General features: G+C 32.7%; 4 protein-coding genes and 1 non-coding gene across 6 annotated transcripts; 3 read left to right on the forward strand and 2 right to left on the reverse strand.

Annotated features, from left to right (window-relative positions):
- Positions 1-2,519: 2,519 nt before the first annotated feature.
- LOC130985724 (protein DESIGUAL 2) lies at positions 2,520-3,441 on the forward strand. The gene is made up of 3 exons (XM_057908819.1): positions 2,520-2,731; positions 2,824-3,029; positions 3,089-3,441. Exons 1-3 carry the CDS (start codon positions 2,633-2,635, stop codon positions 3,318-3,320), a joined length of 537 nt encoding a protein of 178 aa, XP_057764802.1. The 5' UTR covers positions 2,520-2,632; the 3' UTR covers positions 3,321-3,441.
- Positions 3,442-10,483: 7,042 nt separating this feature from the next.
- Positions 10,484-12,979, forward strand: LOC130985725 (putative F-box protein At5g52610). Its single transcript, XM_057908820.1, has 2 exons — positions 10,484-10,734; positions 11,353-12,979. Exon 2 carries the CDS (start codon positions 11,419-11,421, stop codon positions 12,475-12,477), a length of 1,059 nt encoding a protein of 352 aa, XP_057764803.1. The 5' UTR covers positions 10,484-10,734; positions 11,353-11,418; the 3' UTR covers positions 12,478-12,979.
- A 425-nt stretch (positions 12,980-13,404) lies between these two features.
- Positions 13,405-14,769, reverse strand: LOC130985726 (oxygen-evolving enhancer protein 3, chloroplastic-like). 2 transcript variants are annotated; one of them, XM_057908822.1, is made up of 3 exons: positions 14,149-14,769; positions 13,669-13,964; positions 13,405-13,592 (listed from the first exon to the last, which is right to left on the reverse strand). In XM_057908822.1, the coding sequence occupies exons 1-3, from the start codon at positions 14,441-14,443 to the stop codon at positions 13,494-13,496; spliced, it is 690 nt and encodes a 229-aa protein (XP_057764805.1). In that variant the 5' UTR covers positions 14,444-14,769; the 3' UTR covers positions 13,405-13,493. The 2 variants fall into 2 exon arrangements, with proteins under 2 accessions (XP_057764805.1, XP_057764804.1); XM_057908821.1 differs by having other exon boundaries at positions 13,405-13,964; positions 14,149-14,612.
- A 1,242-nt stretch (positions 14,770-16,011) lies between these two features.
- Positions 16,012-18,662, reverse strand: LOC130985727 (sulfite exporter TauE/SafE family protein 5-like). The gene is made up of 4 exons (XM_057908823.1): positions 17,747-18,662; positions 16,836-16,958; positions 16,612-16,761; positions 16,012-16,536 (listed from the first exon to the last, which is right to left on the reverse strand). The coding sequence occupies exons 1-4, from the start codon at positions 18,452-18,454 to the stop codon at positions 16,228-16,230; spliced, it is 1,290 nt and encodes a 429-aa protein (XP_057764806.1). The 5' UTR covers positions 18,455-18,662; the 3' UTR covers positions 16,012-16,227.
- Positions 18,663-21,350: 2,688 nt separating this feature from the next.
- On the forward strand, positions 21,351-21,422 carry TRNAH-GUG (transfer RNA histidin (anticodon GUG)). The gene has a single exon. It is a non-coding gene; the product is annotated as a tRNA-His (tRNA).
- The last annotated feature ends 97 nt before the right edge of the window (positions 21,423-21,519 follow it).

The raw sequence follows: 21,519 nt of genomic DNA on the forward strand, positions 1-21,519 counted from the left end.
GCTGTCTTGAAGGAGCTGTTGTTGTGCCGGCAAGAGGCGGCTGATGGTGATCGGCGAGTTCGACAGCAGCGGTGGAAGTTGGCGGCGGCGGCTGGAGCTTGGCGATGGAGAGAGTTTGAGCGAGAGAGAGAGAGAGTAAGCGAGAGAGAGCGAGAGTGAGAGATAGAGGAACAAAATAAATTTGAAAGCAAGAAAAAATCGAGAGAGAGAGAGAGAGAGAGGAGAGGAGAGAGAGGGATTTGTGGGCTCCATTGAGGATATACTTGTCTTTTCACTACAAAATGGCTACTTTTACTATAGTTTTATAGTTGTGGCTTTTTTTAAAATTGTTTTTATATTTTAGGCTACTAATATATATTAACACATATAATATACTCCCCCGTCCCGTCGAGCTTGAGACATTTCTTTTGGGCACGAAAAATAAGAAATTGTAGATTAGTGTTTTAAATGTGTAGTATAAAAATTATAAAATAGGAGAGAGAAGATAATAAAGTGATAAAGTAAAAGAGAGAAGGTAATAAGAGGTGCAATTAGTTTTGTAAATTAATGCTTTAAATTGCTTAATTTTTGCTAAAAAAATGAAATGACTCAAGCTCGATGGGACAGCCCGAAAAGAAATACGATTCAAGCTCGGTGGGACGGAGAGAGTATTATTTTTTAATATAAAAAACTACTATTTTTATTCATGAATTAATAAGTGCATTCCAAAAAAACAATGACAAAATTCAAATTAAAATCAAATAATTTCCCTTTAATTTTTGAGACGATAATTTCCCTTTAATTAGGACCAGCGTGTATTGTCTAAAGTAAATAAATTAAGATAAAGGCCCTTTACTCGAGCTGACAGGGACAATTAAATAAACATCCCTCAAATTAAAGTAAATAAAGCCTTTCCTCAAACTGAGGGACCCTGCTAAAAAGAGAATTAAAAAATAATAATAAAACTTTGAGAAGGACACGTGGATATTTATGTGTTTTCTACTTCCAACCGTTAGCAATACTATAGCTTTCTTCTATGAGTAATGCTAAACATCTACATTGTGGCCACCCATAATTTACCTAAATAGAAAATAATTTAATTTATTTAACTTATTTTTTTAAAATAAAAATAAGATTTAGTTATTTTATCATATTCTCTACATTATAGTTATTTTTTTGCAATTTTTTAATAACTTTTTTATTTTTATTAAAAAATAAATAAAAAATAAATAATGCAAAAAAAAATTAAAAAAATAAGTACAATGTAGAGAATATAATAAAATAACTAAATCCTATTTTTATTTAAAAAATAAATTAAATAAATCAAGATTATGCTTATTAGTTATTATATTAGTGTGTGGGTGGCCACAATGTGGCTGCATAGATTTATTGTTCTTTTATGGCTGCAATGTGGCTCCATAGATTTATTGTTCTTGCTAAATAGCCACATTGTGGCCACCCACAATTTACCTAAATAAAAAATAATTTAATTTATTTAACTTATTTTTTTAAAATAAAAATAAGATTTAGTTATTTTATCATATTCTCTACATTGTAGTTATTTTTTTGCAATTTTTTGGTAACTTTTTATTTTTATTAAAAAATAAATTAAAAATAAAAAATACAAAAAAAAATTTAAAAAATAAGTACAATGTAGAGAATATAATAAAATAACTAAATTCTATTTTTATTTTAAAAAATAAATTAAATAAATCAAAATTTTTCTTATTATATTAGTGTGTGGGTGGCCACAATGTGGCTGCATAGATTAATTGTTATTTTATTTTCTCTAATTGATAACTTGTTCAGACAGCATATAATACTCCTATAATACGTTATTCCATTTGAAACAAATACATATAATATACAATGCATGAGTAGTGATTTCATTCGCTTACTTACATCACAAGAATCTATTGTGCTGTTTATTGTGATTTCATAATTGAGTAGTGATAATTTGATTCCACTACTACAGTACTACTCTACTAATATGGGTTAGATTTAATTAGATGCCAATATATAACGTGTACATTAATAAAATAGTTCGACAAATAATATTAAATTTAATATAAAATGACAAAATATATTAAAGATTGATATATCTTGTATTGTATTATGTTCAATAATAGGAAATCATCTTGGAATTAAATAATATATATATATATGTATATTTGAATAGAGTAAACTATAGTATATTTATTTGAAGAAGAGAGGAGTAATATTTTAGATGTTTTGTACTCAAATAATTTTGATTTTTGAGGTAAGCGGATTGGACCTATGGAGTTATGATCCTGCGAAAGTTGAGGTGTGGGTTTGTAGCAAATGTAATTGGGCCGGCCTCATTGGTAACGTGAAGATGAATTGAGAATTGCAGCAGCATCTTGGATAAATAAAGATGGAGTAGCATGCAAGTGAATATAATTAAAGAAGCGAGGTGTTTGCATCTCTAGTCTGGAGATGCACTGCTTTTCTTGCTCGCTATGAAACGAATCCATCCCACCATAAAAAGCAGACAAAAGAAACCTTTTCTACTCCAAGAATTAAACCAGCTAATCCTCCTCCGCTTTATTCTGATTCCTCTACCTATGGCTATATATGATCATACTCGCTTTCATGTTTCTCAAACAGTTGCCACATCCATTCTCAAGAAACCATGGCTAGGAACATGGATTTTCTGGTATGTCTCTTCATCATGGCTTTGGACATCATAGCCGGAGTTCTCGGCATACAGGCCGAGGTTGCTCAGAACAAGGTTCGTCCTTTCATCTCACTCCCACTTTAATTACGGCCGGCAATCTTCAGTTGGGTAATTAATTTCATTTGAGTTGATATATATATATATAGGTCCAAAACTTGAGGGTGTGGATATTCGAGTGCAGAGATCCAAGCTACGAGGCTTTCAAGCTTGGATTAGCTGCGGTGGTGATGCTGTGCCTGGCACACATTGTAGCCAATTTGCTTGCAGGATGCATCTTCATCAGCTCCAAAGAAGAACTCGACCGGGCTTCGTCTAACAAGCAACTCGCTGCGGCCTCCCTCATCATGTCATGGTATTTGATTCTCTCTGTGTAAGTTAGCTCAATCTGATACTAATGTGTTGCCGAAACAGGATTATGTTGGGAATCGCATTCATCCTGCTCATATCGGGAACATTGAACAACTCAAAATCCAGAAACAACTGTGGTATAAGCCATCAACGGCAGCTGTCTATTGGAGGGATCCTGTGTTTCATTCATGGACTCTTTGCGGTTGCCTATTATATATCTGCAGCTGCTGTTTTTAGAGAAGAACGGAACCCGCATCAACCACCCAAACCAGATCAGCAACCAATTCCTGCCTGATCTTCCACACTCGCCCCTCCCAATAGTTTACTTGAATTTTCGACTTCTCATCGTCTTCTTGTTTCTCTCGTACAATATATGATTCTTTCTTTTTCTTCTGGAAAAATGCCATTTTGTATTAGATATATGCAGCAGCACCACCACCAATAGTTCCTTCACATAACACAACATAACTATCAAACTATTGAAATTGCGAATCAACAGGAAAATCAATGTACAAGTAGCAACCATATATAATGACTTTCTACCGGTGGTTTCTTCCATCACAAAAATCAAATTAACTATACACAGGCAATCAATTCGTCCAAACATAATATGATTTCTATACTGGAAGGATAAAGACCAGATGAAGTTTCCAAATGACTCACAAGAATACAAATGCAATAAAATATTAAATGATGTTCAAGTTCAACAAAATAGGCAAGGAGTAAGATGCTGAACATTTTGTCATATTTGCGTAAGAGGCTGACTAAGTTCATGTTCAATAAAATATCAGTACCTTGATAAAAGTTGGACAGATCATGACACTCTATACACACAGTCAATCATCAGATTTTAAATTCAGATAACATCCACAATCGCAGACTAATACTTGAATTCTGATGCGATCAAGCTACAGAACATTATGCGGATAACAAGCACAAAATAATGAAAAATATTCTCCAAAGAAGAAACATGTTGAAGATTATACCGATTCTTATATTTATAGATCCTTAGCATACTAATTACTGTAATTATCAATAATCCTTCATGTGATGAAATTAACAATGCAAGAAGAAAGGTCTTACCTTATGAAATCACAAGTTAAGAGGGGGAAAAAGCAATACAACTGAAATGATTACATACATATGGAAGAAAACATGATAAATAAGGAAAAATATATTTTAATGAAACTATCAATTCCAAGAACCTGCCTAGGCCCAAGCGACTCTCAGCTGCCCAAATCTTCTTCCAAAATTGGTCCCAATCAATAATCATGTTATGGTAAACTAAGTAGGCCACATGCAGTGCTTGTTAAAGATTATTACATCCCACTTTCAAAATCCATAACCAGAAGTCAGTACTTGAGGAACACACAAGTACAGAAAGGAAGAGGAATAGAAAGTTCCCCGAAACAAGCAAATTAACATAAAAAGTAACAACTAAAATGGTACATCAGTACGCAGTCACACATTAAACAAAAAATAATAATACTCCCTCCATTCCACGAATCTTGACACGTTTGATTTCGACACAATAATTAAGGAGTTGTAGATTAGTGTTTTAAGTGTGTAGTTAATAAAGTATAAAAGTGATAAAGTAGGAAAGAGAAAGTAATCAAAGTGATAAAGTAGGAGAGATGAGGTAATAATTATTACCTTATTTGTAAATATGTCAAGATTCGTGGGACGGAGGAAGTAACAAAAGAAATAGATAGATACTGAAGGAATCGAAGTCGAAACCATGCAGTTCCATATAGCAAAACATAAACTAGCAACAATTAAGAAAGCTAACTCCGGCCCAATACTTAGGCCCTGTTTGACTGCTTGGTTAACAGTAGTTTACATAGCAAACTGGCAATATTTTGGTTTTTGATAATTAATGTAACGAGAGTTGGAGGCCCGCACTTAGCGCGTGGCCCGAGCCTAATTCACTGTTCAACTAAGGAAATGGGTGAGGGGGTGGGCTCCGGTTAATGTAGCTGGAGTTGCAAGTTTATTTTTCTTTCAAAAAATTGCCCCCAATTCATCTCTCTCTCCCTCTCTTCCTCGTTTCTTCTTTCTCTCTCTGCACTCACGCTGAAAACATACACAAATGACTTAATCTCTCTTTCTCTCGATCTTTACCGCCGTCGCCTAAGACCGACGAAGGTCCGGTGCGACCGTTGGCATTGCTCTACCTAAGCGCGATGCCCCATCCTCTTCTTTCCCCCTTTCCCTCTCTATCTCTCTGTCTGAGCGCGAGCTGCCGGCGTTGCTCTGCCTAAGTCGTTGCCTCCTACATTCGCCGCCTCCATCCCCCACCTTCGCCCTCACCGCTCCCTTCGCTCGCTGACCTCGCCCAAGCCTCCTGCAAGTTTTTCAATTTCTGCAAATTGAGTGTAAATTGCACCGCCCTTGCACTCGACGCCACGTCAAAGTCCTATTTTATAATCTAAAAGGTATTATTATTTTAGCTCACCTCTATATAAATATAATATTTATATTATAAAAATATATTATTAATTTTAGGGGTTATGGCAAAAAAATACACGAATTTTGAAAAAAGTTGCAATTTTCACCTCAAGTTTCAATTAAGCCCCAAAATACATGAATTTATATTTTTATTCTAATTTTCACATAAGTTTGACTTTCAACGAAATTAGAGCTTAATTGACAATCGAAATTAAGTCAAATATATTAAATTTTGCCTTCTTAGACCTCCGATCATCTAAATACTCGTCATCATTAGAAGTTAGATCAACATCTGGTGAATTTTCGACTGTCAATTAAGCTCTAATTTCGTTGAAAGTCAAACTTGGGTGAAAAATGCAACAAAAATATAAATTCATGTATTTTGAGGCTTAATTGAAAGTTCAGGTGAAAATTGTAATTTTTTTCAAAGTTCATGTATTTTTTGACCATAACCCCTTGCCCCTTAATTTTATTATAATTCAATTATATATATATATATATATATATATATATATATATATTGTACTTATATTATATTAATATAAAAAGGATAAAATCGGTTTGTTCGGTTAAACCGATCAAAATTGACGATTTTTGCAGTCCAAATTTTTTTCAATTTAGGGTGTTGAGTTGGTGTTGTACGGTTTCTGAATAAAAACTTCGATGCGATTTTTGGTCTATCAAAATTAGTGCTATTTTACATAATCTATATATATATATATATATATATATATATATATATATATATATATATATATATATATAGAGAGAGAGAGAGAGAGAACAACGCTCAATGGAGTACACTAAATATTCAAATAACAGAGAACAAATCTCAGCCGTTGATCTTATCCAATCTAATGGTCAGCATTTATTCACGCCATGTTCAACGAATTTTTTTGCTGAACATATAGGGGGTCGAACCCCAGAATCCCAAACAATTAAGTATAATTCGATGAACGTTCAACGAAATGACTGATATGTTCAATATAATTTGATGAACGTGGGCGTGTTCATGTTCTTCATTGAACGCGAGCACAACAACTTTTAAAAATAGTAAGTTATATTTTCCCGCCAAAAATCACCTTACTATTTATGAAAATAATTTTTTGTTTCTAATTTTTTTTATTCATTTCGTCTACTCTAGATTATACAGATATTTTTTTATTATAATTTTTTCTATTGATTCAATTTATCACATTTTCATAGTTTTTATCGTAGAGTTCTTATTTAAAATGAAATTGTAGCTTAACACTATCTTATATGACCAGTATTGCATATTTATTTAATGAAATATGTAGCAACATATTTTTGTCAGAAATGTTCATTTAATGTATATACAATATTTAGTTACATGTATATTTAATGAAACATGTAATCACCTATTTTTATCTAAAATGATCATAAAATGTTTTCAGAGCGTATATACAATATTCAATTACATGTTTATTTAATAAAATATGCAATCACATATTTTTGTCTAAAATGATCATAAAAATCTGCAGTTAATGTATATACGATATTTAGTACCGAAATAAAATTATTAAAATATCAATATTGATCAAAATTTATGATTTTATATGGACTTTTAACAAAATTATTTATTTAATTATTAATTTATTCTTTCTTTCTTTCATGAACATTCAGTTAGCAAGTATAAAATAAATAAACATTTAAGATTAATCAAGTCACTATAGTTGTGTATAAATTATAATCTTACCAAATTAATTACAATATAATCATGGCACTATAATTTAAAGTATTAATTACTTTTTTTATCTTTTAAATATGACTTATAATAGCACAATCTTTTTTTGACAAAATCACTTATAATTTCGGTTGGAAGATTTAATTGTTTGTTTGGCCGAACTTGATTGAATTAATTTATTCATTTAATGCATAAAAAATATTTAAATGTCATGATCCTTGATCATTTGTTTTAGAATATTTGTTGCTAGGCTGTATTTGTTACTCCCTCCGTCCACGAATTAAAGCCCTACTTCACTTAAATTTTTGTCCACCAATTAAAGCCCTATTGTGCTTTATGTACCTTTTTACTCTTCTTCTTTTCCTATATTTACTACCCTTTGCCACTAATGGTCCCACCTTACAACAACTTTATAATTTTTATATTCTATATTTATTACACTTTATCACTAGTGGACCCACCACACAACACTTTTAACACTTTAGTCAACTACTTTATCACTTTAGTCAACTACCCTTATATTTCATCCACAACACCTTTTCAGCTTTCTTAGTCTCCGTGCCCACCCTCAAATGGGGCTTTAATTCGTGGACGGAGGGAGTATTATTTTATCAAAATATAAATTTTAAAATTAAACTATATATTCATTAAATATAAAAGGTATATATATATATATATATATATATAATATATTAACACTCTGTCTTACACACACACACACACATATATAGATATATATATGTATACAATATGTATATTTTAGTACGGTATATATTTCAGTAGAAATTTGTATAAATTATTTTAATATAATGTGTATATATTATATCATCTTTAATATAGATTTGGACGAAATCAGGACATATTTCAAAATGGGCTAAAGTTTATGTATTTATATAATATATTACAACTTTATATAGAGCTATATAAGATGAAACAGTTTAATCTTCATTTTAACGATACTATCTTTATTAGAGCTATTTTATAGTCCCTCCGTCCATCAAACATCGTTTTCTCTTTTCATTTTGATCCATCCCAAAACATTGCACTCACTATTACTCTTACAATATTCACTTTTTGTGGGACTCATTCTCCACTCATCAAATATACAACTAAGATGTTTGAAAGTATAATAATATAAGAAATTTATTGAATATTATTTTTTAAATATAATATTTTAAAATATACTCCCTCCGTCCACCAATCAACTATCCATTTGCCTCTAAAATTTTGTCCACCAATTAACTACCTACTCTGCTTTTTGGACATATATACCCTCCCTTACTTTTTAAATTACTACACTTTACCAATTGGACCCACCACACTCTACCATTACTTGTCTACTTAATCCAATTTTGATTTTAATTAAATGGAGTAGGATATTTTAAATTTCCAGTTTATTTATGTCCTGAAAATTTTATTTCAAATTTATTTATTTTCGTAATTTTCAGTATATTTATTTTCGAATTTTCAGTTTATTTATTTTCTAAAAAATTTATTTTCCAGTTTTCAGTTGATTTATTTATTTATTTTCTGAAAATTTTAATTCCAGTTTATTTATTTTTCAATTTTCAGTTTATTTATTCATTTATTTATTTTCAGTTTATTTATTTTCTAAATTTTCAGTTTATTTATTTTCGAATTTTCAGTTTATTTATTTATTTCCAGTTTATTTATTTTTCAGTTTTCAGTTAATTTATTTATTTATTTTCTAAAAATTTTAATTCCAGTTTATTTATTCATTTATTTATTTCCAGTTTATTTATTTTCTGAATTTTTAGTTTATTTATTTTAAAATATTCAGTTTATTTATTTATTTTTCAGTTTTAAGTTTATTTATTTATTTATCTTCTAAAAAATTTAATTCCAGTTTATTTATTCATTTATTTATTTTCAGTTTATTTATTTTTTATTTATTTTCAAATTTTCAGTTTATTTATTTATTAAATTACAGTTTATTTATTTTTGAATTTTTAGTTTATTTATTTATTTATTTAATTCCATTTTATTTATTTTCTGAATTTTCAGTTTATTTATTTATTTATTTTCAAATTTTCAGTTTATTTATTTATTTCCAATTTATTTATTTTCTGAATTTTCAGTTTATTTATTTATTTTCAAACTTTAAGTTTATTTATTTTCTAAAAAAAATAATTTTTCAGATTTTAATTAATTTATTTATTTATTTTCGAATTTTCAGTTTATTTATTTATTTAATTCTAGTTTATTTAATATTTATTTATTTTCAAATTTTCAGTTTATTTATTTCCAATTTATTTATTTTGGAATTTTAAGTTTATTTATTTATTTTCTGAATTTTCAGTTTATTTATTTATTTTCAAATTTTCAGTTTGTTTATTTATTTAATTCTATTTTATTTATTTTCTGAATTTTCAGTTTATTTATTAATTTCCGGTTTATTTATTTTCAGAATTTTCAGTTTATTTATCTATTTTCGAACTTTAAGTTTATTTATTTTCTAAAAATAATTATTTTTCAGATTTTAATTTATTTATTTATTTTCGATTTTTCAGTTTATTTATTTATTTTTGAAGTTTAAGCTTATTTATTTTCTAATTTTTTTTTTCAGATTTTAATTAATGAATTTATTTATTTTCGAATTTTCAGTTTATTTATTTTCTAAAAAAAATAATTTTTCAGATTTTAATTTATTTATTTATTTTCGAATTTTCAATTTATTTATTTATTTCCAATTTATTTATTTTCTAATGAAAGATTAGTGAAAATAATCAAAATATATTAACACTACCCTTTTAGTTATTTACACCACTTTTACACCACATTTTTCAGCTTTTTTAGTTTCCGTGTCGACCATCAAATGGGTAGTTGATTGGTGGACGGAGGGAGTATATTTTTTTTACTGTTTTAATTAAATAGGTATCGCTGTGCATCGCACGAAGTAATACGTACGAGCATTCGTTAACAACCAATCACCTTCGGTCTTTCGTCAAATCAAACTTCGTATTGATAAATGTCACGTCAAAGAAGATAGTATTTCATAATATTATAAATTTAGTATTTTAAAAAAATAAAACAAGATTTGAGCCTTGTTTAATTGAATTTTGACTTATTGGACTCGGCCCAATAGAGCATATAACTATCCACATCCAACTACAATTATCCATAAATTAAATGAAAAAATTGATAGTCGCATCTCCCTTCACTATTCGTTCGCAAAGAAAAATCTTGCCTCCACCACCACCAGTGCTTATATGTATTTGTTTTGTCTTATATATTTTTTTGGTACTAAATTTGATATTTATATATCATATAAGATAATGATACGTGATTTACTGATTTACATTATCTTTTTAAGTGTCGCGAGTTATAGTAACTAATCACCAAATAAATCTTTTTACGTATCAAATAGAATCCTTAAAAGCAATCAATAAATATGAAAACCCAATAGCCCTAGCAAAAGTAAATGATGATTCTCCTCCTCCCACAGTCCCTCCCTCCCGGCGACTCAACTCTCTGATTCTCCTCCTCCCACAGTTCCACTCTCCGGCGACTCAACTCTCTGCTGACACGCCAACGGGTACGGAAAAGTCTCCATTATCTCATGTCTCAATTTATTATATACGCCTATTATATTATTAAGTCTTGATAAATTTATTTAGTTAACTATCAGAGTTGATGGATTCGCGTTCTTTTTTATTGTTTCCCCTGTAACCAATGTTGGTTTTATGTGATCTAATGATTTTGTACACAAAAAAGTCCCACCGCGAGAAAGCAAAGATGTTGTTTAGTTTATGTTACTAAATGATTAATGCACTTATTGATGATGTTTGTTTGTTTGTCAAACGATATTGAATAAAGTCTGTTCGTATACAATCGCGTTGATGAGTTGATTATGATCATATATATATATATATGATCATATATATATATATATATGGAGTACATCTTTTCGTGAGAACTAAGAACCATGCATAAATACATGAACAAGACATATTCAGATCCTGAACAATTATAATGCATAAAATACATGAATAAGATATGGTCGGATCTTGTACATGGGTATATTTAATTGTTCACGATATAACAATCTCTTGTTCATGGTTTACAGTTTTAACGAAAAGATGCGGTCCTCATCTATCTTTTACCTATATATATTTATATGTTGTTTGATCTGCGATTCTACTGAAAATGACAGGAGAAACGTTGTCGGGAAGATAAAGAATCTCGAGTCTGATAAGGGGCATTGTGGTTGTGGAAAAAGATGAGTCTGATAGAGACAGGTGGAAAGAACAAAAATGGAGAAGTTATTCTAGCAGAAATAATCATGGAGGTGCTGAGCTGGTTGCCCATCAAGCCCCTGGCACGGGCTCAACTGGTGTGCAAACAATGGCGGGCACTGATAAAAGACCACAAATTCATGGAAGAGCACATGAACCGTAGCCAAGTAGTTCACAACTGGTTCAATATTACCTCCACTCATTCGGAACTAGCACCAAACTACATCTCCATGTCTTACCTCCATGGCTGCAACGGCTTGGTACTCATGAAGAATAACACCTCGCACAATTACATGTTATGGAATCCAGCCACCGCCCTCGTTCTTGATCTGCCCGCTCCGCATGAAGGCAACTATGGATTCGCCTTGTCTTTCATGCCACTCTCTAGAAACTACAAAATAGTGTCACTTTTCAAGGATTCCGGTAAACGCGGATGCGAGCTTCTCACCCCCGGTGGCTCTATGGCGTGGAGACCACTTCCATTTCCCGATTTGGTGAATACGGGTGAAGAGCTGGTGGTTCCAGCAGGGGCTGCTGTCCACTGCGTCGTGCTCGCCAAAGCCGGGGAGGCGGAGATAGTAAGTCTTGATGTGGAAACCGAGGTTCTCACACTGAATCGTCTGCCCAGAGGTGTATTTTCTCCTAGGGAAAGTGCTCGGGCGATTGATTGGGATGGGAAACTGGCATTTGCTGCTGTAGTTGGACAGGATCTGCAGCTGATGGTGTTACAGGATTACAAGAAGAAGAGATGGTGCAGAGACAAGGAAGTGATTCCGTTGCCTTTCCTCAAAGATAAAGCTTTCAAAGGAAATACTGTTGTTGCTTTGTTTAAGAAAGAAGGCAGTATATGGTTTTGGTTGAAAAATGAGAAGGTATTTGAGTACACGATCGAAACAGGGAAGACAAGTGATGTGCAGCAGTCCAAAGGGTTTTCGCCTTTGCATAAACTGTACAGCTTCAAGCCAAGCTTGGTTACTTTTGAAGGTATGCGAGCAGATGATGAATTCAAAATTTATCGGCCTCATAATCTCTGGCTGGATTAATCTTTACTCATAGAAATTAATTTTACTAGTTTGATGATGCTTTTTAATTTTAATCAAAAGAAAACTCGGTTTTTCCATTAGTCTAGCTAGTACTAGTTTTATCGTTCCTTGTTTTCGTTGAGACATCATTTTCTTTGGTGTAAGCTATTTTCAGCAACATTTCATGTTTGATTTTCCTTCTTTTTTTGAGATAAACATTTTCATGTTTCATTATTGAAACATGATCGATGCACTACTTATTGATGCATGATCGATGCACTACTAATAGTTTAGATATATAGGCAGAACTTATCCATTCCATTAGTCACTAATAATTTAGGTTAAGAGAATTAATATACGTCTATCCAAATTTGTTACAAATATCGGTCATGGGCATTGACGAAGAAATATTTAATCAATATTGGAAACACAGTTACACGATTAAGGATGCTCTCTCTTTAATGGAAAATGGTGGAATATATATATTTTTCATATTTTTTCATCACATTCTCTTTGTTGGAAAATTTTCGAAATTTTTTCCCAGATAGCCCATTTTTCCACATTTTTATTCCAATTCATGATAATATTATCACAAGTTATAAGTGGGATAATATTTTTCCATACTGTATATTTTTATGATCTTTTAATTTAATTTTTTTCCATATTTTCCTTTCCCTTTTTTTTTCCTATGATAAATTTATAATCAAATAGAACACACCCTAGGTGAAATTCCAGCACGAGTAAAGATCGCTGGTTATTGGTATAGTATAGGTAATTATGATTAAGCGTCACAATAGAAATGGAAACATATAAATCACTTGAGTTAATTAATTAAGCGTACAAACTAGTCGTTTGTAAAAGCAAGAAAACCTTTTTCTTTGATTTGTGTTTGACTTTGGTTTTTCCTGAGATTTATGTGTGGTGCTTTGAAAGCAGATATAGGACAAGTGGTTGAATTGAGAATTCATTATAGTAGCATCCCATTCCCATTGACTAAAAACAAATGCTTACAACATTGTACAGAGACACAGTAGGTTCTAACCGAGCTTGGCGAGAACGTCATTGAGTGTAGATACAGCTATGGCATAGTACTTCTCGGCTTCGGGGGTGCTCTTGATCTTTGCAGCATGGTCCAGCTGGTAAACAAAACAAAACACATAAAATAAGCTTCAATTTAATTAGTAGAGGTGTGAATGGTAGGAAGGAACTCACGTTGCTGATATCCTGGAAGAGCTTCCCAGTGAGCTCTTTGAGAGATTTCTTCTCTTCCTTGGGCTTGGAGGAAATTATGGTGTTGAGGTCATAACGGAGATACTCTGCTTTTGAACGAAGGTCGTTCTGCACGTATGGCCACGCCTTCTTGTCGATGAACGACTTCACACCAACGATTTCTTTCGCAGACTCCTTAGCTCTTACTGCTGCCTCTGCTGGTGCCAATGGCTGAATGTAAAACCTGTTCTTCAAGGGCAAATCAAAATCTCTTGCTTGGTCCGAGTTCAAAGTTCCAGCTGCCACAACACTTTATTCTTTCACTTTCTATACAAAACTACATGCTTATATTAACTACCCTTCACTCGCAATATTTTCAATTCATATTGTACGAATAGCATACAACAAAAAGAAGTAAAAATTGTTAAATCATCATTTCATTTTCTCTGTAGATATAAAGTAATAACTGATGGAGGTACTTACGCAGACCACCGGAAGGCGGTGGGGGTGGTCCGACCTTGATGGGCTTGGCTTCGGCGAGCACGGCTTGGACGAAGGAGCCGGAGACAATCCCAGCGGCAACAAGCCCCAACATGGCTCGGCGGCTAGTCTCGGTCTCGGCTGAGCTCTGTTGATGCGCGCGGATGTTGAATCCGATTCTCGCCGCGGGGGTCCTGCTGGTGTTGCCACTGATCAAGCGGTTGGATTGAAGGCTGCCTTCGAGGACCGCCTGGGAAGAGCCGCGTAAGCCAGCCATTGAAGCCATCGCTTGAGCCATTCCTCAAAACTGTTTTTCTAGTGTGTTGAAATCGAAATCCTCAGGCGAAAGTAAGGAAAAGTAGGATCAGAGTATAAGTTTTTGAGTGAGTGAGCATGTGATGTAGGAAGCGCCTTATCTCACTCTGGATATGCTATCAGCCAATCAATGTGCCATATCTTGACATGTATGATCGCGTTCTATTCTAGCCACTACACTTGTGACACGTACACCTCAATGATTTTTTGTCTACAAATTCCTTTGTCATTTCTTCAAATCCAAAATCCCATGTAGGATTATGTCTATACTTTTGCTTAAGGACCCCCAAGTTTACAGTATATTACAGTATCACATGCTCTCCGTCTTAAATATATATAAGCTTTTCTCTATAAAAGGCTATGCATTTTTAGTTCATTTACTAATATATCTTTATTTAATTATGTGATTAACACTAACATTAATAAATTATCAAAAAATAAATATGAATATATTAGGAAATTAATTATATAATTTTCTTTTACAATAATTTTTCTTAATGCGTTTGCACAACTCAATCAGCCTATATAATTGGGACGAATGATGTATAAAATCATAGTACAATTATTTTATTAATCTATACCTATTATAGAAGAGTCTTGTTTTACAAAAATTGATTTGCCTATTAAATATGTATATAAAATATATCAAATTAAAGTTCTTATCGTGATCTTAAATTTGATATGCATATTACATATTTTATAATTAGTCGAATTTTAAAATTTTATAAAGAAATAAAACAAAAAAATAAGAAGATAAAGAAAAAGGAAATAAAAAGAAAAAATAGTTTACAAATAAACCTTCAATTTTATTATAACTACAAAATTGCCCCTCAATTTTGCAATTGATTTCAAATTGAGAATTGCCTTTTCAATATGGTACTATAGATATAAATCTAAAAATATAGTAGCGTATAATATATATATATTTTTTAATATTTATTTAAGTAGTATTATCCATTAGGACTCTTCATCCACATAAATTACTATTCTTTATTATGTAAATTTAATAATTTATAATTAAAAAACAAAGGATTGCTAAATAGTTTTATTAATCTTTATGCTAAATTTAGATATAAAAAAAATCAATTTTATGAGTTTTATAACATTACACCTTTAAAAAATTATCCAATAATTAGTTCAAAAAAATATTAAACTGATAAAATGTTTCTCATCAAATGAAATATAATTTTACATTTATAAAAAATTATTTATTAAAATAATTCTTTTTTACATGCAAATGCACATCCTTTGTACTGAGAAATTTATAAAGTGTGCCTATAATGAGTTATACTAATTTACCATATTTGATGAATTTATTCAATCAATATGAAAGGATCTGATAGTGTATAATGCGTCAACAACTAAAAGTTAAATATCATCTATCAACTTAATTAGATTAATCATCTAACTAAAATGCCGTTACACCACTAACTTGTTTAATGCATTTGATAGATTAACTCAGAAAACATAATGATTTGAGATCATCAACAAATTTGTGAATTTTTAACCCCCTAAATCACCGGTAATAACAAATTTGTGAATTTCGTTGTTGACCACAAAATTGAACTTGACCTTAGGAACAAGTAGCATTAGTATTTGGAGATCAATACAATGTTGCGCGGTTCTTAATTTGGGCAAACACTCCAGTTTTAGACATTTAAGCATAGTAACTCATTGTTGAAAAGGCTATATCTTACATGCATCTCTAAACTTGTAACTGAACAAAGTAGAGTAGCAAGAAGCAAGCTAGCTGTTGAAGGAGGTAAGTTAGCATGGTTTATTGAACCCCATGTTCTGCCCACTTGTGTAACTCCTCCAGATATCTATAGTTCCAAAACTAGTCATCAGAACAATACTTAGAGCCATGACGGTGGCCACGGAGAAGACGATGAGGGAGGGGCGGCCGTGTTTGAGTATTGCCTGCTGTATCACTGTGAGTCCAACCAGTGAGGCAACGAAGCAAATGGCTGCATAGCTTAGGGCTGCATAGATGTGCTTCATGCCCAACAGCAAGTACTGGAGCGCCGACATGCTAGATGAGACTAGTACCATGAAAGAACACGTCGCTGCTGTCACCTACCCAACCACATTGGATGGATGGCGTCAGTGTCACATAATAACGACTTCACTTACCAACCAACCACTACTTACTTGAGGCTCATTTCCTAGTTGAAGAAGAATTGGACTTATAAGCATCCCACCTCCAATTCCGAAAACTCCCCCAAGAAGGCCTGCTAGTAGTGCCATTATCGGGTAAACAAGCTCGCTGGAGGACTGCCTTCTGATTAGCCCTCCATTTTCCTTTTGTCAAGAACATCTAGAGAGAGTTAAACAATAGATATGAGAATAGAGAAGGCAAATGTTGGCTGAGACACCTGCCGAGTTGAAGCACTAGTTCCGCGGAACAGGATCCATGAAGTGAAGAAAACGGCAAGAGGAATTTGCATTGATGAGATTATCCAGTACTCTGTTCCACAAGCCTCCATCTCAATAACACCCTGCAAAAAGTTGTGTATCTATATTATTCGAAGCAAACAAGTTTCAATAATGAGGAGATTATTAAGCCACAATCACAAGAGATGCTCTACATTCCATTTTCACTAATGTGCAAGTGTATTAGCCTTTCTGACATAGAAACCATGCATCACCGATTCTAGATTCTGCGGGCCAGACCAGCAAAAGCTAAACATTTAAAGCAGAATATATTAATTTGAGTGGATATTGGATTAAAAGAATAGCACATGCATCTCCAGTCCTTTGTACTCCCTCCGTCCCAAACGAAATGTCCTTTTTCTTTTCGGTACGGACATTAAGAAATGTGTATAAAGTAAATAAAGTGGGTTGGTGGAAATTATTTAAATAGTACTCCCTCCGTCCGCCAAAAGTATGGCACTTTGGTTGGGCACGAGATTTAATAAAATTGGTGATGATGTTGATGTAGTGGAGAAAGGGTCCCACAACTTTTTGAGATGTGTGGTTGAGATTGAATTTGAGGTGGGTTTTTTTGTAAATAAAGAGTGTTTGTAATGATAAAATATAAAGGTGGATGGTGGGACCATGGCTTTAAAAGGAAAGTGGAATACTTTTTGCGGACGCCAAATATAGTAATTGTGTCATACTTTTGGCGGACGGAGGGAGTATTAAGTATAGAGAGAGTGTGTATTGCCAAAAAATGAAACAGAACATTTCGTTTGGGACAGCCAAAAAGGAAAACATGACATTTCGTTTGGGACGGAGGGAGTATAAGTTTAATAAATAAAAGAAGTTTTTGGTTAATTATACGTACTTGTCCGTAGCGGTTTCCTCGAAGGAGATACAAGACGAAGAAGGAAAACCAGATGAGGGCCAACATCCCAATCGACATCCATGGAGTCTCGTATTTGCCCTCGTCCACATCATCAGTAGTAGTACTGCTCAAGAGGGGCACTTTCGTACTTCCACCGGCCTCCACTTCCCCTCCGCCGCCATTTCGCGATTCCAAGCTCCAGTAGACAACCGCCGATCTGCATGTCTTGAAGGTGCAGAAGGCGACGAAAACTACAAACAGAAGCGTGATCAGCCACTCCGGGAACACCACATTCAGCACCACCCCGCAACTCACGCCCAACAGCAGCGACGGCTGGCACACCAGCGCCATGTCGTAATCAATCAGCCGTTTCGACCGCATCACATTCGCTATCGATCCGCCTGTCACCATGAAAGCCGAATAGGTGGAAGCTGTTTTCACGTCTTGGCCGGCGATGATGGTGAGGATGGGTATGAACAAACCCCCGCCTCCGATACCTCCCGCGCTGGAGATCGCCGCCGCCACAAAGGATACACTTGCGGCTACTACACACCGAATGCCAATGCCTCCAACTGTGTTCTTGTGCGGTAATGGTGTCCAATGTCGACTGCTTATGTTGAGGGTTTGAGGAGTAGTTTCAGTAATTTCTACACCAGAAATACACAAAGCACAACACAAGATGAGAAGGATCAGGAACTTATGATTCATTTTCTGGGAATTTTTCTTTTCTCAAGACCTTCAGTTATAGGAATTTGTGAGTTGCAGCGTCCATCTACACCTATTTAAAAAGGAAAAGCGAATCCCATTTTGTATTGGGATTGCAGTTTTGGGTGGACAGGTTAAAAGTGGTGCCGGAATTTGGAATTATGTGCGCTAACATAATTAACCGACTCTATGTATTCATAAATTAATTGTGTATATGACGCCACTGCGAGACACATTACCTAAAGAATATGACTGAAAATGAAACGCATTCAATCGTGAAATTCAGTCATCTAGAAGATATAGGTAGTAGTAACAGTCCACAGTCAATTCAATTCTTGGTAGTGCGAAATATTGATATGCACACACCGCAACAAATGATTCAAGTGCAGGACAGTTAGACTTATCCAGAAAAACCCGATCATTTGTATATTCTATGATGATTTAAATGCATTATTGATTTTACTATTACTAAATTACCATATTGATCGTCTAGCCCCACCAGCACTAGCAGCTTCATGATTTAAATAGCTCCGCCGGCGAGGGTGAATGTGAATCCACTCAGGTCCATATGTGCCATGTCCTGGTTGGATGATTGCAATTGTTTATTTCTTTTTGTTTAGGATTCTTGCATCTTTCAAATACACGGGCTTTCTTTTTTTCTTGAATATTTTTATCTTTACGACTACACGAGATCCAATAGTAACAAATATCAGATGTAAATCACCACCTTTTTTGCTGTATAATGATTTTAATTAATAATGTGCGATGTGCCCCACGTTATAAATTTCCCATGAAATGAAATGAAGCGGAGTATCCGGAATCCAGGAAGCGATTATATGGCGTTGATTCAAACTGTTTTGACGCTGCAATACATGTCACACCCAGGGGCGGAGCCAGGATTTTTTTGGGGGGGGGCTGAACTGTTACGGGGGTTCGGGGGCGGTACCCCCGAAATTTTTTTTGGGGGGCATTCAATACATTTTAGACATTTTTTACTAAAATACAAATATAATCATAATAATAACAACATTTTTATAGATAATATAGTTCAAAACATTTACTAAAATTTTTTTTGGAGCATTCAATACATTTTAGACATTTTTTACTAAAATACAAATATAATAATAATAATAATAATAATAACAACATTTTCATTTATAATATAGTTCAAAACATTTACTAAATTTTTTTTTGGGGCATTCAATACATTTTAGACATTTTTTACTAAAATACAAATATAATAATAATAATAATAACAACATTTTCATAGATAATATAGTTCAAAACATTTACTAAAAATTTTTTTGGGGGCATTCAATACATTTAGACATTTTTTACTAAAATACAAATATAATAATAATAATAATAATAATAATAACAACAACATTTTCATAGATAATATAGTTCAAAACATTTACTAAAAATTTTTTTGGGGGCATTCAATACATTTAGACATTTTTTACCTAAATACAAATATAATAATAATAATAATAACAACATTTTCATAGATAATATAGTTCAAAACATTAGCTAATTTTTTTTTGGGGGCATTCAATACATTTAGACAGTTTTTACTAAAATACAAATATAATAATAATAATAATAATAATAATAATAATAACAACATTTTCATAGATAATATAGTTCAACATTTACTAAAAAAAATTTGGGGGCATTCAATACATTTTAGACATTTTTTTACTAAAATACAAATATAATAATAATAATAATAACAACATTTTTAGACATATTATAAAAAAAAATAAAAAAAATTTCAAAATTTGGGGGGGTGCTCTAGCCCCCCCTGGCTCCGCCCCTGGTCACACCCCCAAATAACTTTCTAATTTTTCTTTAAAAAAAAAATCATTCTATTTTTGAACACTACCACATCACAATTAATTTTTCATTGAAACCACACTGATGAGGAGTAATATATGCAGAGCACAGGAATGACCTTTATTGGGGAAACGAACCTCGCCAGAGGAACGGATGTTGTCAGAGAAACGGTCTTCACAAGAGAAATGGCCTTCGCCAGAGAAGCCACTCTCGCCAGAGGAATGGCCCTTGTCAGAGAAATGGCCTTCGCCAGAGAAATCACCAAAAAAGTAGCGGAATCCCCCGCTTGGGGGCAGATTTACTATTATACCCTCAACCACGCGGAAGGTATGCTTTGAAGGCGAAATTACTCTTTTACCCCTAGCATGTAATCTATAAATACTCATGCATACGCACTCTGTAATTTACGCTATCTTTACTTTCCAATACTACTGCAATTTTACTTTCGTGCTCTCAACAACTTAGCAATTCTCCCTCACTTTTCCGATCAATCACTAGGTATAATTCATAATTCAACAATAATTCACCGATAAAATGACTATCCGTTCATTCATGCTTTACCACACACTTAAATTAATTACAATACTTTTTCACCACTCTCAATACATTCAACAACTGCGTCTTAAGTTCAAGTCATTTTTTAAATTGCAGCTGAAAAAAAAAATCATTAATTAAATTTATTATGACGTATGAATTAAAAATAAATTTCAAGTATATAAAAAAAATATTAGAAAATGTACATATAATCACTCATCCACTTTATTACCAACATATTTAAAATGCTAAATACTAATAGTTTCTTAAATCGCGTGAATTTTTATCTCAAGATAGTTGGGACGAAGGGAGTAGTTTTTGGTACGTTTAATTGTTTGACAAACTATACTATAGCCACTTTCTATTATAACAAAAAGCTTGAGTTTAATTTATAGTGTAAAGTTAGCATGTATCTCCCCAATAATTTTATTTTTTATTGTATTGGCTCGTAAAATATTAATGTTTCTAGAGAAAAGAAGATGATTACATATTAATTCATAATATTGTTAATCCTTTATTAAAACATAAAGTGGCTGTAGTTTAGTGGTAAGAATTCCACGTTGTGGCCGTGGAGACCTGGGCTCGAATCCCAGCAGCCACATTTATACGTTTTTTCCTCCTTTTTCTTTTTGAGATGTTTTTCTTCTTTTTCTTTTTAAGATCGTGTGCACCTGTGGATTTAGAGTCCAATTCAGCAT

Source organism: Salvia miltiorrhiza, chromosome 5, assembly GCF_028751815.1.
Source record: "Salvia miltiorrhiza cultivar Shanhuang (shh) chromosome 5, IMPLAD_Smil_shh, whole genome shotgun sequence".
Taxonomy (NCBI): Eukaryota; Viridiplantae; Streptophyta; class Magnoliopsida; order Lamiales; family Lamiaceae; genus Salvia; species Salvia miltiorrhiza.

Bases quoted from the DNA above. Each gene is read 5' to 3' on its own strand.
- LOC130985724 (XM_057908819.1), top strand. From the start codon at position 2,633: ATGGCTAGGAACATGGATTTTCTGGTATGTCTCTTCATCATGGCTTTG. The intron at 2,732-2,823 runs GTTCGTCCTTTC...ATATATATATAG, and splicing joins CCGAGGTTGCTCAGAACAAG to GTCCAAAACTTGAGGGTGTG. The intron at 3,030-3,088 runs GTATTTGATTCT...TTGCCGAAACAG, and splicing joins GCCTCCCTCATCATGTCATG to GATTATGTTGGGAATCGCAT.
- LOC130985725 (XM_057908820.1), top strand. From the start codon at position 11,419: ATGAGTCTGATAGAGACAGGTGGAAAGAACAAAAATGGAGAAGTTATT.
- LOC130985726 (XM_057908821.1), bottom strand. From the start codon at position 14,443: ATGGCTCAAGCGATGGCTTCAATGGCTGGCTTACGCGGCTCTTCCCAG. The intron at 13,965-14,148 runs GTAAGTACCTCC...GTGTTGTGGCAG, and splicing joins ACCGCCTTCCGGTGGTCTGC to CTGGAACTTTGAACTCGGAC.
- LOC130985727 (XM_057908823.1), bottom strand. From the start codon at position 18,454: ATGAATCATAAGTTCCTGATCCTTCTCATCTTGTGTTGTGCTTTGTGT. The intron at 16,959-17,746 runs GTACGTATAATT...AACTTTTTGCAG, and splicing joins GAGGAAACCGCTACGGACAA to GGTGTTATTGAGATGGAGGC. The intron at 16,537-16,611 runs GTAAGTAGTGGT...GTGGTTGGGTAG, and splicing joins AACTAGGAAATGAGCCTCAA to GTGACAGCAGCGACGTGTTC.